Raw genomic sequence first — 24,821 nt, forward strand, 5'->3', positions numbered from 1 at the left:
CGGCAGGTGGGATCTTCATTGAGGCATGCAGGATCTTTCATTGCAGTGCGTGGGCTCTTTGTTGTGGCACGTGGGCTTCTCTCCAGTTGTGGGCGTGGGCTGCTCTAGTTGTGGTGTGTGGGCTCCAGAGCGCATGGGCTCCAGAACAAGTGGGCTCTGTAGTTTGCCGCACATGAGCTCTCTAGTTGAGGCATGCAAGCTCAGTAGTTGTGGCGTGCGGGCTTAGTTGACCCATGGCATGTGAGATCTTAATTCCCCGGCCAGGGATCGAGTGCACGTCCCCCGCGTTGGCAGGTGGATCCTTTACCACTGGACCACCAGGGAAGTCCTGCCCATTTTTATTTTAACACTTTTTTTTTTGGCCACACCTCATGGCTTGCGGGATCTTAGTTCCCCCACCAGGGATAGAACCCAGGCCCTTGGCAGTGAAAGCAGAGTCCTAACCACTGGACCACCAGGGAGTTCCCCATTTTTATTTTAGATGGTCTTTTTCTTAATACTTTTTAGGAGTTTTAAAAAATATATTTTGGATACTGGGTGTATCTTTTTTTTAACTTACATGTATTTCAAATATCTCTTCCCAGTTCATGGCTTGTCTTCTTACATTCTTTTTGGTGTTTTTGGATGAATAGAAGTTGTGAAGCAACTCCTACTGTATTAAAGAGTTTAAAAGGATAGTTGACCAACTTATCAATAATACTTCTGAGCCCTGAATCCTATAGAAGCCTAGATTCAGATCCGTTTTCTAATTTTCCTTTATAAATTTTCATTTATTTCAGACAGAGTTTTGGGGTACAGGGGAGGAGGTGAGAACCATGGTTTCTTTAAGGATCTAATAACAAGTTTTAAAAGCAGGCCTTATGTTTTGAAAATTTTTCTTAAATTTTTTTAGGCTGGACCAGAATATGGTCAAGGAATGAACCCCATTAGCCGCCTGGCTCAAATTCAACAGGCCAAAAAGGAAAAGGAACCAGATTACGTTTTGCTTTCAGAAAGAGGAATGCCTCGACGTCGGGAATTTGTGATGCAGGTATTTCTAACTTTTATATTAAAAGATTTTTTTAGCTATTGAAAACATTTAGAAATCCTGAAGCTGGAATAGAGATATGGTGGAAACGAAAACTAGGAATTAATAGTAGAAGGTAATAAAACTGTTTACATTTAAAGTGTTCATTCCCTCCAGGCCCATCTACCCACTTGGTTGAAACATTCAAGTGTCAAGGACGTGTTAGAATAGATAGTATGTGTTTCTAAGGGGCTGTGAGCTCACACAGAGTTCATCACTGGGAATGCCTATCTGTAACTTAATGTGTTGCAATTTGCAGCTGGAGTCTATTAACTACTGGGAATAAAAGACAGATGGAATTAGAAACAAAATTTAGAAGGGTGGACGTAGTATGTGGAACAGGGCCAAGAGCACGGGCTTTTGGGTTATTAGATAAATTAGGAAAAGGGAGCTAGCCGGCTACCTAACTGTGGTGAGAACTGAGGAACTCGGAATTGCTGAGAGACTTAACTGCTGCGTTGTGAAGCCAAGAAAATTGAAGAATGGTTGCTGGTGTATTGGTCGATGGGTGGGGACTGAGAATGAGGGAGAAGACCTAAAATGCCCTCCTTCGTTATAAATCCTATACCTGTCCACCTTCATTTGCCAAGTCAAGCCCCGGTATCACAGAAACTTTTCATTTTTGTTATGAAAATTTCAAACATAGCCAAAGGTGGATATATTTGATAGTATGCTTTAAAAAATAGTATAATGGAAGAGTATAATGGCATCTTAGGGAAAATGCCCATCATCCAAAGCCAGCAATTATGATTTCTGCTGTACTGGGCTTTGGCCGTCAGTTTTTCTTTCCTCCCTTCCTCCCACCCTCCTTTCCTTCTTTTCCTGAAGTATTTTAAAGCTACTTTCTAACCACATCTCATTTTAGCCTACGTACTTAGTGTGTATCTCTAAAACATATGGAAGTTTTTCTTACCTTTTCTTACATTAGGCATGGTTCATTAGAATCATCTCACGCCCAGTCTGTGTTTAAATTCTCATTGTCCCAACTGTTTCTGTTATAATAGGCTTGTCAGAGAACCTTTTTCCAGTCAAACCTGTGGCTCTCATTTGTAATAAAACCCAGTTGCAATCAACAGATGTTAATTAAGTGCTGACCCATGGCAAACGTTCTGGACTCGAATAGTGTATCTCATGTTGATTAACTTTCATGCATGTCTAAGTTTTACCTTCCTTCCTAATTTGTAATCCCCACGTTGCTTTATCTCGCAGTACCCAATATGGCGGTATGTATGTAGCAGGACCTTCATAAACATGTGAGGTATATTTGCTGCCTGCCTGATTGAGAGCTAGTATGTTAGGCTTTTGTTGGCGATATAAACTTATGATGTAGTTACAGGTGAACCACAGTTGGGAACTTAGATATCCAGAGAGGGGGAATCTTCTGTGGTTTGTGAACACATTATTGTCTGGATGTCACTGGGACCTGCAACAGTGTGGTTCCAGTATTTTCACTTTGTTAAACATGTGCACCGGTTTTCTTTTTACATTCTTGACTTTAAAGAATTATAGAAAATATTCTTTGAACTCCAAAACTTGAGGGGAAAAAAAAATCCCCTACATTTTAGACCTGTGTCAGGAATAACAAGCTGGCTTTGACTTTATTAAACAATTCCTTTCCTGTGGAGTGTATTGAGTACCCCTTTTGAAAGAGGAATTTAGAATACCTTAGGCGAGCTTCCATTTTATGGGTATTCATAAACATTCTAGTCAAACAGGAACATTTGGCTGTACTTCTAAATGTTTTCACACTGAATTCATATTGTTTTTTCCTTCTTCTGAAAGCCCCAGTGGATTCATTACAGTATTGCAGCAACTTCATCAAAGTAAAGGCTTTTGTATAAACTACTTAAACAATGTTATCATTCGTTATAATTGAATGTGGAAGTAAACTCTCTAAAGATAATGCGCTCATATTTATCTATCACCAGAAAATCCCCACAAACAAATGTGTGTTATAAAATGGATGTAGTTACTTGTATTGATTGCTAGGTAAAGGAAAATCTCTGATGACATTATTTGGGTATTTAGGTCCAGAGAAAATTTCTTAAAGTTTTTTTTTTTTTTGGGGGGGAGGCATATTTTAATTTTTCAAGAGAAAATAACAATAACTAAATTGTATATCAGCACGTTCTGTTATTATGTGTCGTATGATGTTAATTTTTCTACCTGTGATTAAGATCTCCAGATTTTAAAAAATATATGTAAAGGAAATTTCATTTGTGACTCAGTGAAAGATAATTAAGTTTTTGGTAAATGCTATTTTAGAATTTTTTCGTTGGTTTTTTGAGGACTTGATTAATTAAAAATAAATTTTTTTAAAATAGTATCTTGGGTTTTTTTTTTGTTTTTTTTTTGTGCTGTGTGGCACGTGGGATCTTAGTTCCCTGACCAGGGATCAAACCCGTGACCCCTGCAATGGAAGCGTGGAGTCTTAACCACTGGACTGCCAGGAAGTCCAGATGACTTGATTAATTTAAATGATTTGTTTAAAGACAAAAAATCTGTCTGTCTTAAATTTATTGCGTAGCAAAATAATTGAGCTTCTTTGCAGAAAAATTAACATTTTAATGTAAAAGTCTTACAATAGTTATAAAATTTGTGAGCTTTGTAGGAAGATGACTTTTGGAAGTTTACTTACATACTTACTTGACTTTTATAATGCAGTGATTTCTTTTTTTTGAGTGACCACTGTGAGTGCTGGCAGGGAATCAAAGTCCTTTAGCACAGTGGTCTTTTTCAATAGTAACAAATAACTCTGGGGTAACCAACTACTCACAAGCTATTGAACCATGCAACTGTAAAAACTTGTGTCAGACAAGGGGTGGGTGAATGGGAAAAATGAATCTGGAAGCACCTGTTCTGGAAATAAGTCTTGAGGTGTCAGAGTAGGTCAGACGGAAAGCCAGCAGACATAGATTTAAGGTGAATGCTGTGATGGGAACCCCATGGCCCGAGAGCAGGAACCTGGAGCCAGAGGGCCTCAGGCCTGGGCAGGTAAATGAGACTTAGGGATGAAGCAGCAGAAGATTTGAATGAGAATGACAAGACCTATATAGCTTGTGAAAACAGATGAAACATCTTTCGCTGCTCAGTTATCTTTTGCTGCCATTTACTTTGGCAAGTCTTGTGACCCTCAGAGCAGTAGAGGAAGCTTCTGACGTAGCTGGCCTAATCTTTTAGCTAGCATGCATTCCAGCAACAACACAGGGTCTGGTGAAGCTGGGGAACAAACCAAGCACTGGAAAAAACAACAGGTAGCAGAGGCTGGCTCTTGCCAGGGACTCAAGGACACACAAGGCCTTGATACATTGGGTCAGGTGCAGGCCAACAGATGTGGGAGGTGTGTGTGTTCACCCAGCTCCAAGGATATGCCGTGAACAGCACTAGATCAGTGCTTCTGAGTGGGGTCCATAGACTATTTGCTGATTTGTCATAATGTGGTGGTTTCTGGTTTCAGGAGAAGCAGCAATGAAATGTTTCAAAAACATTGCACAGATCTGAACTATAAGATTTGTGATAGTTGTTACAGAGGTTCTATAATGAGTACATTTTCAGTGTCTCATATACTGCAAGAAGTATGTCATTTAGTTCATCTTGAGTTATACTCTGTTTAGAAAATGCAGTTCTTTGTCATATAATTTGGACATTATTTATAATTGTTAAGTTTTTTTTTAAGCACTGTGTTGCATATCCCTAATTCCTTAAAAGGAGCTGGTTCACTGAAGCTTAAAAGTAGTGATGGAAATAGTAATACAAATAAAAATCTCAATAATGGTGTAAGAATAAATGGCAAACAGTACACATGTGTGGATACCAGATGGAAATCTATATGTTCTGACACAAGTGAACTAACAAATGTTATGATTACACACAAAAGCCAAAAAAGAAAAATATGTGTAGAATTATCATACATTGTATCTGAAAACTAGTTTTAGTTGTATCACATAGCCATTCATTGATAGTACCCAGTATAGGTGTCGTTGTGAAATTTTATTAAAGTGACATGAAGCTATTGAAGTTTTCTAATTTTTTTTAAACAAATTGCAGTGACATTTGATAAAACAATTCAAAATTTCAGATATAGATTGCCTGTTCAGCTTTCTTGCTCATTTTTCAGCTGTTTTTTTTAAAAAAAATTGATTTATAGGAATCTATTATATATTCTGGAAATGTGAACCTTTTGCAGTTATATGGCATTTCAAATATCTTCTCTTGTGCTGTGACTTGACTCTTCCTTTTCTAATGATACTTTTTGAGGAATAGAAGTAATTCATTTTAAGGCAGTCAAGTTTATCTCTCTTTTCCCTGATGTTAATTTTATAATAAGTCTAGACATCCTGAAGAATAATGCCCCCACCTTGTTCTTCCTCAAAAGGATCTTGGCTGTTCTTTGCACCTTGCATTTCCATGTAAATTTTGGAATCAGCTTGTCAAATATTGTGAAAATATGTGTGGGATTTTGATGGGAATTTATTGAATTTATAGGTCAATTTGAAAAAATTGATATTATAATATTGAGTCTTCAATGCATGAGAATGGCATACCTCTTTTAGGTTTATCTTAATATTTCTCAATAATGTGTATTGTTTTATGTGTAAAGATTTTAAACATCATAGATATTTGATTTTTGTTTAATAGAAATTGTATCTTTTAATATTTTTCATTTTCTACTTAATCGTTGATGGACTATACAAGGGCAGTTGGCTTTTGTATACTGTCTTTTATACAAGAACTTGTACTTTCATAAATTCTTATAGTTTACCCATACATTTTCTTGGATTTCCTCTGTAAATATTATTTCTGCAAGTAATGACAGTTTGTTCTTACACTTCTAATTCTTAAACCTTTTATTTCGCTTGCCTTATTGCTATGTCCAGTGTTTGCAGTAAAATGTTAAATACTAGTAAAAATGGAGGGCATTTTTGTCTTGTTTCTAATTTCAGAACTTCAACATTAAGTATAATGTTTGCTGAGGTTTGAGTTCTCTTCCTTCCCTAGTTGCTAAGAATTTTTATCATGAATGAATGTTGAGTTTTAGCAAATGCTTTTGCTTCATTTATTAGGGTGATCATATGATTTGTCTCCTCAACTGATTAATATAGCAGATTCTATTGATTTCGTTTGAGTTTCGAATGTTAGACTTATCTTGCATTTTTGGAATAAACCTAACTTAGTCACAATTTTTCTTCTTTTTAATATTGCTTTGTTCAATGTACTATTATATGGTTTAAACTAGCATTTATGTTCATGAGTGAAACTGGTCTGTAAAATTTTTTTCTTATACTTGTTGGATTTTGGAACCAAAGTGATGCCTCATTGAATAATTGGGGACTGATTCCTCTTTTTTTATTCTTGGATGAATTTTTGTAAGATTAGCATTATTCTTAAATGTTGAGTGGAACTTGCTGGAGAAGCTCTCAGAAGTTCTCTTTGTGGAAAAGTTTTTAATTGTGGTTTTAATTTCTTTAGTAGTTACAGATCTATATAGCTAAGAGTTTATTCTCTGCCAGTTTTGGTAATTTGTATTGTCTAGGAATTTTTCCATTTTATGTAAATAGTCAAAAAATGTTAGCTGAAATATTCAGTATCCTTTATTATTTTGTAATGCTACAGAAGCTATAGTAATCTCCCATTTTCATTCTTATTTGTGTCTTATTTTATCGTGATCAGTATTACCTTTGGTTTATCATTTTATTAGTCTTTTCAGGGAACCAGCTTTAAGCTTTTTGAACTTCTCTGTTGTACTTTGTTTTATATTTCCTTAATTTCTGCTCTTGTCTCTATTTTTCTATTTTCTTTGGGTTTATTTTGCTGTTAATCACTTCTTGAGATGGATGGTTAGCTTATTACTTTTCTGCCTTTCTCTAAGCTTTTTTTTTGCGGTACGCGGGCCTCTCACTGTTGTGGCCCCTCCCATTGCGGAGCACAGGCTCCAGACGCGCAGGCTCAGTGGCCATGGCTCACGGGCCCAGCCGCTCCGCGGCATGTGGGATCTTCCCGGACCCGGGCACGAACCCGTGTCCCCTGCATCGGCAGGCGGACTCTCAACCACTGTGCCACCAGGGAAGCCCTCTCTAAGCTTTTATGGCTTATTTATTTTCTTCTAGACACTCTTTTAGCTACATCCTTCAAGTTTTGATATATTTCCATTATTCCATATTTCCATTATTATTAAAATATTTTCTAATTTCCGGTGAGATTTCTTCTTTGCCCATAGATTATTTAGATTGTTTAATTTCCAAAATTGTGATTATCTTCTTGTCTGCTTCTCTCACTTACTGAGAACAACGTATAAAAACAAATTCCACTCTCATTGTGTATTTTCTATTTCTCCTTGTAATTCTTTCCTTTTTTGTTTTCTAATTTACTTTTTATATTTGTATTATCTCAGTACATGCAAGTCTAAAAAATCATTACCCAACTCAGGAAATGTACACGTGGATATAAAATGACTGATGTGTATTTAAATATGTTGATGTACATATATACATGTGTACATCAAGTGTTCACAAAAGGTAACTGTGGAATAGTTCTAATGATAAAAAGCTACCATTTATCGAGCAGTTATACTCACATACTGTAACATACACTGTAGTTTACATACATTTTTGTGTTTAATTTTCAAAGCAACACTATTAGGTCATTTTATTATCCCTCTTTTACTGATGAAAAAACTGAGGCTTAGATATAGTAAATAATTTGAATCAGGTCATGCAGCTAGGAAGTAGTAGAGTTGGATTTCAACTAAATCTGACTTGGAAGTCTTTGTTCTTAACCACAGTATTGTACTAACCTTTATATATTAATTGTCTTCAGGAACTATTTAATGTAAACCTTTGTAAACGATATCATTTTTAAAATTTATTTTTTGGATTAAAGACTTTTATTGACGTATAGTTATTGTACAATATTATGTAAGTTACGGGTGTACAATGCAATAATTCACAATTTTAGTTATTATAAAGTATTGGCTATATTCCCGGTGTTGTACAGTATGTCCTTGTAGCTTATTTTATACATAGTAGCTTGTACATCTTAATCTCCTACCCCTATATTGCCTCTCCCCTCCTCCCTCTCCCCCCTAGTTTGTTTTCTGTAAGTCTGTTTCTTTTTTTGTTATATTTACTAGTTGTATTTTTTAGATTCCACATATAAGTGACATCATACAGTATTTGTATTTCTCTGTCTGGCTTATTTCACTTAGCATAATACCCTCCAAGTCCATCTAAGTTGTTTCAAATGGCAGAATTTCATTCTTTTTATGGCTGAGTAGTATTCCATTGTGTGTATATACCACATCTTCTTTATCCATTCATCTGTTGATGGACACTTAGGTTGCTTCCATATCTTGGCAGTTGTAAACAATGCTAATATGAACATTGGGGTACATGTATCTTTTTGAATTAGTGTTTTTGTTTTTTTCGGATATATACCCAGGAGTGGAATTGCTGGGACATATGGTAGTTCTTTTTTTTTTTTTTTTTTAATAATTTTTATTGGAGTATAGTTGATTTACAATGTTGTGTTAGTTTTAGGGTACAGCAAAGTGAATCAGTTATACATATACATATATTCATTCTTTTTTAGGTTCTTTTCCCATATAGGTCATTACAGAGTTTTGAGTAGAGTTCCCTGTGCTATACAGTAGGTCCTTATTAGTTATCTATTTTTTGTATAGTAGTGTGTATATCTCAATCCTAGTCTCCCAATTTATCCCTCTCCCCCATTCTGTTTTTAGTTTTTTTGAGAAACCTCCACACTGTTTTCCACAGCGGCTGCACCAATTTACATTCCCACCAACAGTGCAGGAGGGTTCCCTTTTTTCCACATCCTCGCCAACATTAGTTATTTGTGTTCTTTTTGATGATAGCCATTCTGACAGGTGTGAGGTGATAGCTCATTGTGGTTTTGATTTGCATTTCCCCCATGATTAGCGATATTGAGCATCTTTTCATGTGCCTCTTGGCCATCTCCACGTCCTCTTTGGAGAAATGTGTGTTCAGGTCCTCTGCCCATTTTATATTATTTTAAGTGGCAGCAGCATGAATTTCAGCCTTTTCAGTTTATTAAGAATACTAAATGTAGTCGTAATCAACTCTCTACAATGTGAATTTTATTTTTATGCTTATATCAATAGTACAAGTTTATTGTTTAAAAATCAAATAATATAGAAATATGTAAGGAACTAAAAATCTTCTAAGATTCTGTCATCCTGAGATACCCCCACTGACATTTTGAGGACCATGTTTCCATACTTTTCTCCATGTATATATTCATATATATTTTACATAAAAGGGATCTTAATTGCCATTTTTATTATGGACTGAACTTTATATTTTTGAATGCTAGAGAGCAGAACACATTGCTTTATGGTGTTAAGGTTTGTTACCAAAGCAGCTATCATTAATTTCTTACTTTAATCTTACCAGGTCAAGGTAGGCAATGAAGTTGCTACTGGAACAGGACCTAATAAAAAGATAGCCAAAAAAAATGCTGCAGAAGCAATGCTGTTACAGCTTGGTTATAAAGCATCCACTAGTCTTCAAGATCAACTTGACAAGGTGAGAGTTAAATTTACATGGACAAGTTCTATCCTGTCAGGGTACAAAAGTGATGAGCAAATTCTGTCCCAGTGTTCCTTGACTCTAAGTACTGTCTTAACTGGTGTTAAAGTAGATGTCAAGTTTTAACTTTTCTAAGGTGGTACTCTATCTTCATCTCTTTAAAGATAGATTCTCCAGGTATAAAATAACAGCTGTTTAGGGTTCAAGATAAAATATTATAATCTTACAATTAGAAAATACTAAAAGTTCATTGTATCATTATACATATCTTATATAATACCAATGTAATAATTTTTAGCTTACTGACTGATGATTTTTGCCTTATGTACACAGTTTTAATTCGTGCTTTTTTAAGAATAGAGGTTGTTAGCCTTTATTTCTGGAATACAGCTGAAAACACTAGAAATAAAGATCCTGATTACACCTTTAGGGCAGGAGCTATATAGGACAGACACTCTATAAACTAATTTTTCTGTTTACTTTAAATTAAGGGTAAACTCAGAGGGTGTTTATTTTCTGCCAAGACTTGTGTTCATGGTCCCCTATTTCTTCTGCAGCAGGTAATGACATCATTAACACCTACCTCTGTTGTAAGAGAAGCTGAGAACCTTGAATTCAGGACTTGGCAGATAACTAGGCAGGAACTGGCTTCATTTCACTTTGTATTAAATTATCATTTTATCTATACATATGTATAAATTATTTTTATTAAATATTTTATTTGTATGAACATTCACAAAACAGGCATAATAATTATTTCTATCATAAACAATATGCTTTTTTCCATGCCATTTTCTCACATAAGGATTCTGTTTCAGGGATATTTTCAGTTTCTGTAGGAACACCTTTCTGAAGGCTAGAGTAGAAATGATATCATCTGTTAAAAAATATTTAGATATGCTTTTCTTTTTAAGGTACTGTGAATATCTAGGAAGTTATTTTGAGTGATTAAAAATTATTTGTCTGTGTGATATCACTGGAGATTTCAATTCTGTTTTTATAACCTGGCTAATGAATGCTTTTTCTTCTTTTAAAAGTATTTGTAACATGAAACCTAACGTGTTCAAGTTTCTATAGTTCCTATATTGTGTATATGTTGTTTTAACTTAACACATTTATATTGACTTAAAATTGATAGGTGATTTATAAAAATATGTCAAAATAAATCTCATAGACATTTATTTGTAAGTTACGTGAAAATAAAATAGAACAAAAAACTGGCATTAATTTCATTAATTTGAAAAACGTTTTTTGCTTACCCACTGTGTTATTAGTTAGGGTTCTCCAGAGGAACAGAGCCCAACAGAGAGAGAGAGAGAGAGAGAGTGTGTGTGTGTGCGCGTGTGCGTGTGCATGTGCGTGTGTGTATCACACGGAGATTTTTTTAAGGAATTGGCCCATGCAATTTTGGAGGCTTGGCTAGTCCAAAGTTTGCTGGGGAGGCTGGCAGGCTGGAGACTCAGGAAAGAGCTGCAGAGTCCAGAGGCGATTGGCTAGAGAGCTGCCTCTGGCTCCAGGGAAGGTCAGCCTTTTTCTAGGCAGGACTTCAACTGTCGAGGCCCACCCACATTATAGAGAGCCATGTGCTTTACTCAAAGTTCAGTGATTTAAATGTAAATCTCTTCCAAAAACACCCTCACAGAAACACCCAGAATAACATTTGACCAAATGTCTGAGAACTGTAGCCCAGACAAGTTGACACATAAAATTAACCACCACCCCCACTAAATGCCAAACACTTAAAATTGAAGATAACGGGATGACTGGAATTTTGTCCCTGCACGCAAGAACTGACCAGTAAGTGTTAGGGGTGAGGAGCTTTAATCATATGACAAAAATTATAGTATAATTAAAATTCTAGATATGTGAAGATGAATCTGGAAAGTCAGGAATAGCCGAGACCACTGTTTTTATGTGAAGTAAAAGCTTTTGAATTATTAATTTGAGATTTGAACTTGAAAGTGACATGATCTGGTTTGCTTTCTTCAAAAGACAGTCCTGTAAGTAATGTAGTGAATGGATTTGGGCAGGACAGGACTGAAGGCAGGGAGGCCCGTGCTAGCAGAATTGTTCAGGTGAAAGATGCTGAGAATCTGAACTAAGGCAGTGGTGGTAGAGAGGAGAGGGGAAAGACACCAGCAGTCCTTCTGAGGTGTACATGATGAGATCTCAGTAGCAGATAATGTGCGTGGGGGTACAGGAAGAAGGAGGAGGAAAGAATACCTGCAAAAGGGGCAGTAGAGAATGATTTTAAAAAGGTGGCAGTCGTGTGCTGCAGAGATCGAATAAGAGAAGGCGTGAATATGATGACTTGTCAATAAGAAGATCTTTGGAGAATGTAGCAAAAGCAATTAAAAAAAAACCCCTGTAAAAGCAGTTTTTAAAAAGTTGGCTTTAAAAAAAAAATAAGCAAGATATGTACATGATTTTAAAAGAATTTAAATAGCACAAAAGAGTAAACAGTGAAAAAAAAAATGTTAGTCTCACTTCACCCTGAGACCCTCAGTCTCTTGGTCTCTCTTCCTAAAAAGTTATCTCCCACAGTGAGTTAATATTTGTACATTGTGTAGAATGGTGTCTGAAATATAATGAATCTTATGTAAGGATTTGATAAATAAAGATGAAATAAATATCCTTACAGAGATACTCTATGTGTATGCACTAACATACCCCCTTTAAAAATATTCACATTTATCGAGTTGTGGTTCAGTAAATTTCGACGTGTGTGTGTGTGTGTGTGTGTGTGTGTGTGTACATGCACTGACCACCATCACAATTAAGATTTATAACATTCTGTTACCCCAAACAATTCCTTAATGCCCATTTATAGTAAGTGTCTTCCCCTTTCCTTAGCCCCTGCCAAGCACTGGACTGATTTCTGTCTCTATAATTTTGCCTTTTCCAAAATGTTGTATAAATTGAATCGTACATTATGTAGCCTTTAGTGTCTGGCTTCTTTTTTTTTTTAAATAAATTTATTTAGTTTATTTATTTATTTTTGGCTGCATTGGGTCTTCATTGCTGTGTGCAGGCTTTCTCTGGTTGTGGCGAGCCCCTTGCTACTCTTTGTTTTGGTGCACGCACTTCTCATTGTGGTGGCTTCTCTTGTTGCGGAGCACGGGCTCTAGGCGTGAGCGCTTCAGTAGTTGTGGCGCGCGGGCTCAGTAGTTGTGGCTCGTGGGCTCTAGAGCGCAGGCTCAGTAGTTGTGGCCCATAGGCTTAGTTGCTCTGTGGCATGTGGGATCTTCCTGGACCAAGGATCGAACCCGTGTCCCCTGCAATGGCAGGCAATTCTTAACCACTGCGCCACTAGGGAAGTCCTGTGTCTGGCTTCTTATTGCTGAGATTCCTGCACGTTGTTGCATTTATCATTCATTTGTTCTGTTTTATTGTTTGTCACTATTTTATTCTTCACCAACATTTAGGTTGTTTGTAGTTTGAGGCTATTATAAATAAAGTGGTTACAAACATTCGTGTAAAAATCTTTATCGTACATATTCTCTAGTATATCCTATAGGTACACAGTTAAATAATAAGTACCGTGTCACTTTACAAGAAACTGAAGATGTTTTCCAGAGAGGCTGTACCATTTTGCATTTCCACAAGCAATGTTTGAGATTTCCAGTTACTCCACATCTTTTCCCGCTCTTGTTATTGTCATTTAGCGTTGATCATGCTAGTAGGTGTATAACATTATCTCTTTGGATTTTAATTGCATTTTCCCTAATTAATAATGCTGAGTAGATTATCATGTGTTTATTTACCATTCATATCTCTTCCATGAAGTATTTGTTCAAAATTTTTGTCTTTTAAAAAACTGGATGTTTTGCTTCCTTATTATTGGGTTGTAAAAGTTCTTTATATATTTTGTGTGCCAGTCCTCTATCAGATGAAGGACTCCCCTCTCCTCCCTTCCTGCCTTCTCTCCTTTTTTTATGTACGTTCAGGCACCACATTTGTTTAAAAGATGAGTGCTTTCTCCATTGAATTCCTTAGCATCTTTGTTGAAAATCAATTGACCACATATGTATGGGTCTGTTTCTAGAGTCTCTATTCTGTTCCATTAATCTGTATGTCTGTTCTTTAGCTATTACAACTGTATGTAGAGTGTAGCTTTTTTGCTATGGTTTCAAATCAGATAAAGAACTCCATCTTTGTTCTGCTTTTTAAAAATCTTTTTGGCTAATCTAGAGTCTTTGCATTTTCATAATAAACTGTAGAGTCAATTTCTACCAAAAAATATCCAGTTGGGATTTTTCTTTGGGATTGTGTTGACTATATAGATCAGTTTTGCATAAATTGATATCTTAAGAATATTGAGTCTTCCAGTGCATGAACAAGATCTAGCTCCCTGTTTATTTAGGTTTTCGGAAATAGATCCCAGCAGTGTTTTGTACTTTTTCATAGAAATATCTTGTACATTTTTAATGTTTATCCCTAAGTGTTTCATGTTTGTGGATGCTATTGTTAATGGTATTGGTTTTTAATTTCCAATTCTTCTTTTCTAGCATATAGAAATACAGTTGTCTTTTATATATTGACCTTGTATCCTGTGACCTTGCTAAACTGACTTATCAGTTAGATTAGCTTATTTTGCAGATTTTTTTGTGATTTTCTGCATCGATGATGTGTCGTCTGTGAATAAAGACAGTTTTTTTCCCTTTCTAATCTGTATGCTTTTTATTTATTTGTCTTGCTTTATTGCCCTGAGTAGAACATCCAGAACAGTGTTGAATAGAAGCGATTGATTGTTGAATAGGAAAGCAGATATCTTTACCTTGTTTCTGATCCTACGAGGAAATCATTGTCTTTCACCATTATATACTGTGATGCTTGTAGGCTTTTTTTTTTTTTTTTTTTGCGGTACGCGGGCTTCTCACTGTTGTGGCCTCTCCCGTTGCGGAGCACAGGCTCCGGACGCGCAGGCTTAGTGGCCATGGCTCACGGGCCTAGCCGCTCCGCGGCATGTGGGATCTTCCCAGACTGGGGCACGAACCCGTGTCCCCTGCATCGGCAGGCGGACTCTCAACCACTGCGCCACTAGGGAAGCCCCTGTAAGCTTTTTATGTATGCTCTATATCAGACTGATAGTTCCTGGTATTCTTGCATTGTTGGGAAGTTTTTTTCCCCCTTAATTATCAGTGAATGTTGAACTTTGCCAAATGCTTTCTGTGCATCTGTTGGGATACGCATATGACTTTCCTGTTTAGTTTGTGGATATGGTGAATTTTTTTATTGATGGATTTAAAAAAATTTATGTGATACAGTTTTCCCCCACTATCTGAAAGTATAGCATTCCTGTGAAACATTTTGTAAGCCAGAATGGCCTAAAATGAAGAAGTGTTTACCTTAGGACACATCGTGGTAACAGATGCACAACATAAATCCAGATAAAGCACAGATCTTCAGACGCAGTTCAAAGTTATGGCGGCTGGATGCTGAGATGCTGAATGTAGTTGCCACTCTTGGTGTGCACTGCCGCAGTGATGGTTACCTGCAAAATAAACGCTGAATGGTATTTTTGGTTTTTCATAGAAGTGAAAACCCTCTTTGGATTTCTTTTGGTCAGCAATAACAGGTACTAGTGCAGGTCTTTCATAAAAGCAAATGGCATAAAGTAAACTTTGAAAAGGTGGGGGATAGCTATATATACATACATAACAAAGATTACCGTTTTAACCACTTTTAGGTGTACATTTCAGTGGCATTAAGTACAATTACAGTGTTGTGCAACTATCACCACTGTCCACTGCCAGAAAGTTTTCATCATCCCAAGTAGAAATACTGGTTTTAATATCACTGTCAGGGTAGTGCTGGCCTCCTATAGTGAGTTTGGAAGTATTTCCTCCTCTTTCATAGTCTCAAAGAGTTTGGTATTCTTTCTTCCTTAATTTTTGGGTAGAATTTACCAGTGGAGCCATCTGGGTTTAGAATTTTTTCTGTAGGAAGGTTTTAAGTATAAATTGAGTTTAAAAAATAGATATAAGACTACTCAGATTATCTACTTCTGCTTGAGTGAGCTTTGGCAGTTCGAATCTTTCAAGGAATTTGTCCATTTCGTCTAAGTTGAGTTTAATGGTATAAAATTGTTCATAACACTGCCTTACCATTCTTTTAATGGCTACAGCATCTGTAGTGACATTTTCTGTCTCATTTCTGATACTGATAATTTGTTCTCTTTTTTTCTCCTGATCAATCTGGCTAGGGGTTTATCAATTATTTTTATTCTTTTCAAACAACCAGGTTATGGTTTCATTGGTTTTTCTCTATTTTTTTATTTTCAATTTTATTGATTTCTGCTCTTCATTTTATCCTTCCTTCACTTGCTTTGGATTTAATTTTCCGTTCTTTTTTAGTTTTGTAAGCTAGAAGCTTAGATTGTGGATCTGAGAACTTTCTTCTTTTCTAATATAAGAATTTAATGATATGTATTTCTCTTTAAGCACTGGTTTAGCTCTGTTCCACAGATTTTGACTAGTTGAGTTTTCATTTTTATTCATTTCAAAATTTGTTCTAATTTCCCTTTGATTTCTTCTTTCAAGTCCTGTGTCTCTTTTGATTTTCTGTTTACTTCTTCTATCAAGTGTTAATGTCTCCAGCTAGAAATTTGGATTTATCTACTTTCAGCTTTATCAGTTTTGTTTTATGTACTTTGAAGCTATGTTGTTACATACATATACCTTTAGGATTGTTATGCTTTTATGATGACTTGGCCACTTTATTATTATGTGATTTTTTTCTCTCCCTGGTAATATTCCTTGTTCTGAGTTCTTCTTTGTCTGATGTTAATATAGTCACTCCAGTTTTATTTTGATCAGTGTTTGTGTGGGATATTTCCCCCCCATCATTTTACTTTTAGCCTATCTGTGTCTTTATGTTTAAATTGGTTTCTTTTAGAAAGCATATAATAGGGTCTTGCTTTTTATTTATTTTTATTTTTATTTTTTTCTTTTTGCGGTACGCGGGCCTCTCACTGCTATGGCCTCTCCCGCTGCGGAGCACAGGCTCCGGACGCGCAGGCTCAGCGGCCATGGCTCACGGGCCCAGCTGCTCCGCAGCATGTGGGATCTTCCCGGACCGGTGCACGAACCCGTATCCCCTGCATCGGCAGGCGGACTCTCAACCACTGCGCCACCAGGGAAGTCCCAAGGGTCTTGCTTTTTAAAATATAATTTGACAATCTCTGCCTTTTAGTTGGGGGTGATCAGACCATTTGTACTTATTATAGCTGTTGATGTGGTTGCATTTAAATCTACCATCTTATTAGTTGTTTCTGTTTTTTCCATTTACTCTTTGTTCACTTTTTTTTATTTCACCTTCGATGTGATCATACATTTTACTTCTCTCTATATAGTATAAAACCCACAGTTGTTACTAATTTTGCTTTATATAGTCAATCTTTTTATGTGGTTAAAATCAGGAAAAGTATCTTACATTTAGTTTCATTTTTTACCATTTTCAGAATTCTTCATTCATTTGTGTAGATCTAAATTTCTTTATGGTATTACACTCTTGCTTGTAGAACTTCCTTTAATACTACTTGTATTAGCAGGTCTGCTGGCAGTGATTTCTGTCAGCTTTTGTTTGATGAGAAATTTGTTATTTCGTCTTCATTTTAAAAGTTATTTTTGTCTGGGTATGGCATTCTGGGTTTTTGTGTTTCTTTCAGCACTTTATAAGATCTTGTTCCACTGTCTTCTGACTTGCATAGTTTTTTATATGACGTCTGTTGTAATTCTTATCTGCCTTTTTTTCCCTCTCTTGGTGTGCTTTTTTTCCCCCTCTGAAGGCCTTCAAAATTTTCCTTTTTCATTAGTTCTCAGCAGTTTGACTCTGATGTGTCTAAATTTGATTCTTTCCTTTCTTCCTCCTTCTCTTCTTCCCTCTTCTCCCTCCTTCCTCTTTCATTTCTCCCTTTTGCCTCCTTTTCTTCCTCTTCCTCCTTCCTTTCTCCTTTTTGTATTTTTCTGCTTAGTGGTCTCTGAACACATTGGATCTGGGATTTGTTGTCATTCAGTTATTTTGTCAAATACTCAGGTATCATCTTTTAAAATATTTCTTCTTCCTTGTCTTCTCTCTCCCTGGGAGTTTCCAGTTACACATTTGTTAGCTCATTGGTGTTGTCTTAATAGATCCAGAATCTTCTGTTCCTTTTTATTTTTCACTCCTTGTTTTTTTTCCTGTTTCTCAGTTTGAGGAATTTCTATTGATTTATCTACAATATTACTGATTATTCTCCAGCTATGTTCATCTATTAATAATGACATCAATATTAATTTTCTTCTGTGATATTTATCTCCCTAGGATTTCCATCTGCTTTTGTTCTACTATAATTTCTGTTTTTCTCCTGAAATTCTCCAAATGTTCATGCATGTTGTTTGCCTTTTACATTAGATCTTTTAAGCTATTAATCATAGGTATTGTAAAATTTATTTCCTAGAGTTCTAGCATCTGGGTCATCTCTGGGTCCTGTTTTGTTGACTTCTCCCTCTTTTGACAAAGGGTTATTTCTTTTTGCAGTTTTGGATGTCTCATAATGTTTGAATGAATGTTGGACATTGTGTATTGAGAAACATTAGAGGCTGAGTTAAATAGCATTTATGTTGAGAAATAGGCAAATCTCTTCTTCTGTCAGACTGTTACTATGGAAGGTGGCATCAATCTAGTCAGTAGTTGGGCTTGTTTTGGGTTTTGTTGTTGCCACAGTCTGTTAACTTCAAGTTCGTTTGGCAGTGGTTTGCTGTTATCTGTGTTTTGTTTGGGGTAAGGTTTGGGGAGGGTTTTTCCTCAATGTTTCTGCTCCATCCTCAGGTTGCAGCAGTCCTTTCTTTGCTGTGCGATGAGGTGAGGGATATCTCTATGCTTTGTAGTCAACTGCTTCTACTAATTATTTGATCATAGGATTGTGTTGGGTAAGGGAGCATAATTCTTTTTTTTTTAACATCTTTATTGGAGTATAAGTGCTTTACAATGGTGTGTTAGTTTCTGCTTTATAACAAAGTGAATCAGCTCTACATGTACATATATCCCCATATCTCTTCCCTCTTGCATCTCCCTCCCTCCCACCATCCCTTATCCCACCCCTCTAGGTGGTCACAAAGCACCGAGCTGATCTCCCTGTGCTACGTGGCTGCTTCCCAATATCTATCAGTTTTACATTTGGTAGTGTATATATGTCCATGCCACTCTCACTTTGTCCCAGCTTACCCTTCCCCCTCCCCGTGTCGTCAAGTCCATTCTGTAGTAGGTCTGCATCTTTATTCCTGTCCTGCCCCTAGGTTCTTCGTAACCTTTTTTTCTTTTAGATTCCATATATATGTGTTAGCATACAGTATATTTCTGAGTTACTTCACTATGTATGACAGACTCTAGGTCCATCCACCTCACTACAAATAACTCAATTTCGTTTCTTTTTATGACTGAGTAATATTCCATTGTATATATGTGCCACATCTTCTTTATCCATTCATCTGTCGACGGACACTTAGGTTGCTTCCAAACCCTCAGAGTGGGAGAGAATATTTGCCAATGAAGCAACTGACAAAGGATTAATCTCCAAAATTTACAAGCAGCTCATGCAGCTCAGTATCAAAAAAACAAACAACCCAATCCAAAAATGGGCAGAAGACCTAATTAGCCATTTCTCCAAGGAAGATATACAGATTGCCAACAAACACATGAAAGAATGCTCAACATCACTAATCATTAGAGAAATGCAAATCAAAACTACAATGAGATAGCACCTCACACCGGTCAGAATGGCCATCATCAAAAAATCTACAAACAAAAAATGCTGGAGGGGGTGTGGAGAAAAGGGAACCCTCTTGCACTGTTGGTGAGAATGTAAATTGATACAGCCACTATGGAGAACAGTATGGAGGTTCCTTAAAAAACTAAAAATAGAACTACCTTCCGACCCAGCAGTCCCACTAGTGGGCATATACCCTGAGAAAACCATAATTCAAAAAGAGTCATGTACCACAATGTTCATTGCAGCTCTATTTACAATAGCCAGGGAGCATAGTTCTTGATTTTCTTGTCCAACCTCATTCTCAGACAGACTCTATGGGCCTGGGGCTCAGAGGTGGGTTTTTCCTACTACTTCTACCTCCTTCCCCATGGTAGCCAAACTTTACTTTGGATCTGTAGGTTGTGTTGGGTGCAGTAGAGTTTTCCAGCCCCTTTCCCAGCATTTTCAGACATCTGCTTTATATTGGCGCAGGGTCTTTCTCTCAAGAGGGTTTTCTACCCTCCCTTTTTTTTTTCTGGGAGTAGATAGCTTTTGCTTCTACTCTTTACCCGGAAGCAATGAGTCTTTGCCTGAGCTTTCGGGTTAATAAAATTTCCTACCTCTACCCCAGAGGCAGATAGGATTTGTTTCTCTCCTTTCTTAGTGGCTTGAGCTTTTGTCTTTGTATGAGAGAAGACTAGAGGAGTGTGCAAAGTTCTTTGCTTTTCTCTCTGTGACAGACATTCACCTGCTTCATACCTGTACCACCAAGTGAGGCTCTCTCCGGTTTCCTGATGTACCTCCAGTTGTCCTGAGTTCCCAGAGGAAGCCCGTGGAAAAGCACTTCTCTCTGGAGTTCCTAGTTTTTCTAAACTGTTGTGCTAACCCACATGCAGTCTTTCAGAATTTACTAGCGTTTCATCTGCCGCCTTCTTACCAGCATTTTTGGTATTCATCTCTTCCTTCCTTGCTCTGCCAATGTTGAAATATTTTGTGAGCCCAGCCTCTCCTCAGAGGGGTTTGTCACTCTCTAGAATTCATGTCATTTGTTTGCTTTACAATCTCAGATCTCTGATGGGTTCAAGGAAAGTTAGGACTTTTTACATTGTCTGGCTCTTTCTCATTGTTACATTTCTACATTCTAAGGAAGAGTGGAACACTCTCTCTACCTTTAAAAAAATATACTGATCTTGTAACTTGATTTTTTTTTTCACTTACATGTCGTGGTTTCACTTATAACTTGGAATTTGTTCTACATCAAGACATAACTGGCATGTGCTTTATTCTTTTTAATATTTGTTTATTATATATTGGTCAGAGTAATATACATAGTACTCATATATGTATAAGAAGTCGAGATTTATTCAAGATTAATGGTATAAAGACTCAAGTTTTATAATAAAAAACCATGCTATCCTGCACTGCAACTGACCATTTCTGTTTCCCTTTTTCCAAAGGCAACCACTCACTACCGTTTTAGTTGTTCTGTTATTTTCTACCGTCAGTAGCTTATACTGAGATTTCTTGGTGTTTTTTTTGTTTGTTTGTTTTTCTTCTTAGGTTATTATCTGAGTTCCTGCTATGGAAAATGAAGATTTAGTTCTCTTATTCATACTCCACATGTATACTTTTCTATGTCTGTCTAATTTAACCCCAAACTCTCTGCCAAGTAAACACGTCATGTACTTTTTTAGTTTCTTGGTTTTTCTTTCTTGGAGCTCTTTATCCTCCTCTTCTACTTTGGACTGTTTGTTTGATGGATCTGCTAAAGACCCACTATTTTGGTTCTTTTCTTCACCATTTCACTGAAAATTGCTTTTGCCTCTCTCCCTTGTTGAGTTGCCTGTTTTCTGGACAGTTTCCCTTTTTCTTCAGTTATTTCCTTGTGTTCATGGAGTACATGCTCTAGTAGCTTCCTGATAGAGGATACATGGGGAGTAAATTTTTTTGAGATCTTATAGGTCTGATACATCTTTATGTTTCCCACACAGTTGATAGTTTTTCTGAGACATAATTCTAAATTAGAAATACTTTTTTCACAGAGTTTTGAAGGCATTGCCCCAATGTTTTCTACCTCTCAGCATTCCTGTTGAAACTCTAAAGCCTTCTGATTCTTCAGCCTGTTACGAAACCTTTATGTTTCGTCTCCCTCTTGATGCTTTTCTAACTTCTTTTCTCAGGAGTTTGGAAAATTCATGGGTGATTGACTTGATTTGTATATTCTTTTATAAATTGTGTTAGGTGTTTGGGTTTCAGTCCAGAAATTCATATACTTTAAAAGTGGGAGACTTCTTATATTTTTTCTTTGATAATTTCTTTCCTTCCATTTTTGCTAATGTTTCTTTCTAGGTTACCTGTTAGTCTAATGGATGATCTTCTGATTCTTTCTTTATTTTCTATCTCTCTCTCTTTTTCTTTATGTTCTGTTTTCTAGGAGATTTCTTCACTTTTGTCTTCCAGTCGTTCTTTGAATTATTTTGCTTCAGCTATCGTATTTTTTATTTCCCAGAGCTCTTTCTCATTCTCGGAATATTCCTCTTTATAACCTCCTGTTCTTGTTTAATGCGTGTAATATTTCTCTCTTTCTTTCTCTCTGAGAACGTTTTTTTTAATCTTTTTTTTTTTTTTTTTTGAAGTTTTACTCTGTTCCCTGTGTTGTCCTCACCATCCTTGTGGGTCGTAGGCTGGGGGTTGTCTTCTGAGGCCCAGTGAGGAAGGGAGCTGGGGAACCTTATCTTCCAGAATGTAAGGATGTAGCGTTGGACTCCATCTCCTTATTTGCAGTGTGGCGTATAGATCCATCCCATCTCAGCTGTACCTGGTGTGCAGAGCCTCTCTGTTTTAGGCCTTTCTGAAGAGGAAACCTTTTAGGAAATCTGTCTCCTTGGGGTCCGAGAGGTGACCTGGAAGTCTCATAGCATTTTGAAAGAGCTCCAAACAATCTTTCTGTTTTCAGGCTCTTCCAGGATTCATCTTTAGAAGTACCAGGTGTGCTTCTGATTCCCGAGGCTTTCTGGGCTCCTGGAGCACAAACTGATTTACTCTTTGTGAGCTCTTTGCTGGCTTCTTGCTCTGCAGGTGAGGTTTCAGCCAGCTCACATCTGCTAAGTTAGTTGCAGCTAATCTGCTTTCCAGGTTACCAACTTTGACTTACCTCTTCTGCTGTTGCTTCCTTTCATATTCTGGGGAGGGTAGGGGCAGAGGGCAAGAGAGAGAGTTTATGGCTTATTGGATTATCAATTTAGAGTTGTTTGGGGAGAGAGAAGAGATTACTCTTTGTGGTCACTGTGTCATGTTTAAGCAGAAACCTTACAAAAGCAGTTTCATGAGAGTGTTGGGGTAGAAATCAGAGAGCAGCAGGCTTGGGAGTCAGTTGAAGGTGAAAAATTAGGCTTAGGGAATGAAATCTAATACTTAAGTAACTTTGGTTATTAGTAGAAGGAGAGAAAGGGAGAAATGAAGTGCTAAATGTATTATTACCAACTTCGACTGAGCACTCAGGTGCCTGAGGATCTGTATTCTTCTAACCAGCCAGCTCTTTCTTTCCCTGAAGTGACTTATTCCTTGCAGTGTACACTTTCCTCAGATTTATAACCCCCTCCGTCAGCGCTCCTCTCATTCTGTGGTCCTGTTTTGTGCTTCACAGAGAACTTGTGAGTGGGAGTCTCCTCAGGCCTTCCCGTCCACGTGTATCTGCATTTACACACGTTTTCTCCTCCGTCCTTTCACAGTTGTACACTATTTGCTGGAAACGTAGTTTGTGTTTATATATGGATTTAATTTATCCCTTTGATCTTTGACATCTGATAACATAAATACTGCTTATAATAGGAAATAGGCCTTTTCCCCTCCTGGAGTACTTAATAACAGCAGCTCCACAAAAAGAGAATGTAACCAGTTAAAGTCACTTATAATGTGATTAAAATACTTACTACTTCAAAATATCTGAGCTCAGAATGTATTTTACACTAGACATTGACCAAATCATCTGGGAAAAGCCAGGATATTCCAGATTTCACTTAAAGTTAGGGTTTAGTTTTCAGGGTTTTTGCCCATGTCATTAGCAATATTCAGTGACCCTTGTCAGGACTTTTCAGTACAGACATAGTAATATTTCTATTGTTAATTTGACTTCAGAAGTGATAAAGAAGCCCTTTTAGTCACTTTAGCACTTGTGATGATTATTGTCTACTGTTTGAAAAAGAATTATCTACTTCTTCACCACCTTGGTAGAGCCCATGTTGTATAAATATAATACATATACTAAATATGGGGCTTTATTGATGACTTAAATTATAAATTTAAATAAACAGATAAAAGCAGGAGACATAAGAAACAGATTCGAATGTAGAAAAGGGATAGATGGTACCGTTCATGTTGGTTATTCTTGTGTCCATGGTTCTGGGGTCAGAGGTGGAGAGAACGAGCAGAATAACTTTCGCCCTTGCTTAATTGATTAGTCAACTTTTTTCTTTTTGAATTTGAGTCTCTTTCCCCGGACTTAAACAATTGGTTTAATTTTTCAGACAGGGGAAAACAAAGGATGGAGTGGTCCAAAGGCTGGGTTTCCTGAACCAACAAATAACAGTAAGTTTCTATTTTTATATTAACTACACTTGGTGTTCATCAGTGGTTCAGTGACTTGTCCCTCATTGGGTATTTACTGGGTCTGTTTGGACCTGAGATGAGACGTTAAGTGTTATGGGGGATGCACGGAAGTTGTGGTGTTTGCTTTCCTGGAACTGACAGAAGACACAGGTACTCATATCTTTAACGTGGTTCAGTCATTGCAGACGGAGTACTATTTTATCCATAAAGCAGTGATGTTCTTTTTTTATAAGTTGTTTTTGTTGTGACATTATTACAATAGAAAAGAATCAAGAAAGAAAAACAATTATCTATCAGCCCATTATAACCCAACATCAACTCTTTTCACAGTTCTACTTTTTAGGTACACACACACACACACACACACACACACACACACACACACACACACACTTTTACATAATTATAATATAGATGAAAGTTTGTACTGGGTTTCATTTAACATTGTAATACCCACATTTTTCAGGTTGTGCTGAGTCATTAGAATTTTTGATATTTTATTAAAGTCACTGATTGAAATGTCAGAAATGTAAGAATAAAATTGCTTACAATTTTATTCCAAATATAGTATATCAGGCATTTAAAAATCCACTTCAGGTTATTTCTTTTTTCAGAGGTACATGATCAAGCTGTTATGCATTGGAAGCGTAGATATTTTGCTTGATTTCCTCCCCACCTTTCCCAAAAAGCATCTGTTGTCACTGAAGTGACTATTTTACTGTTAATCAGTAAAACAGCACAGCCAGCCAGTGAAGACCTCATCGAAGTGAAGGCCTGAGTGAAGTCAGATCTCTCTCATTTCTAACCCTAGTTCTCTTCTTCATAACCTTCAGAAGCTGAATTAGCTTAAATA

General features: G+C 36.7%; 1 protein-coding gene across 14 annotated transcripts in view; it reads left to right on the plus strand.

Annotated features, from left to right (window-relative positions):
• Positions 1–24,821, plus strand: part of STAU2 (staufen double-stranded RNA binding protein 2) — a 301,142-nt gene that overhangs the window by 115,924 nt on the left and 160,397 nt on the right. For all 14 annotated transcript variants that reach the window (XM_082674511.1, XM_082674521.1, XM_082674510.1 and 11 more), the window contains 3 exons: positions 893–1,030; positions 9,496–9,627; positions 23,887–23,947. In XM_082674511.1, the coding sequence (XP_082530637.1) occupies positions 893–1,030; positions 9,496–9,627; positions 23,887–23,947 (331 nt within the window). The remainder of the gene's footprint in view (positions 1–892; positions 1,031–9,495; positions 9,628–23,886; positions 23,948–24,821) is intronic.

Source organism: Grampus griseus (assembly GCF_964374135.1).
Source record: "Grampus griseus genome assembly, chromosome: 17".
Taxonomy (NCBI): domain Eukaryota; kingdom Metazoa; phylum Chordata; class Mammalia; order Artiodactyla; family Delphinidae; genus Grampus; species Grampus griseus.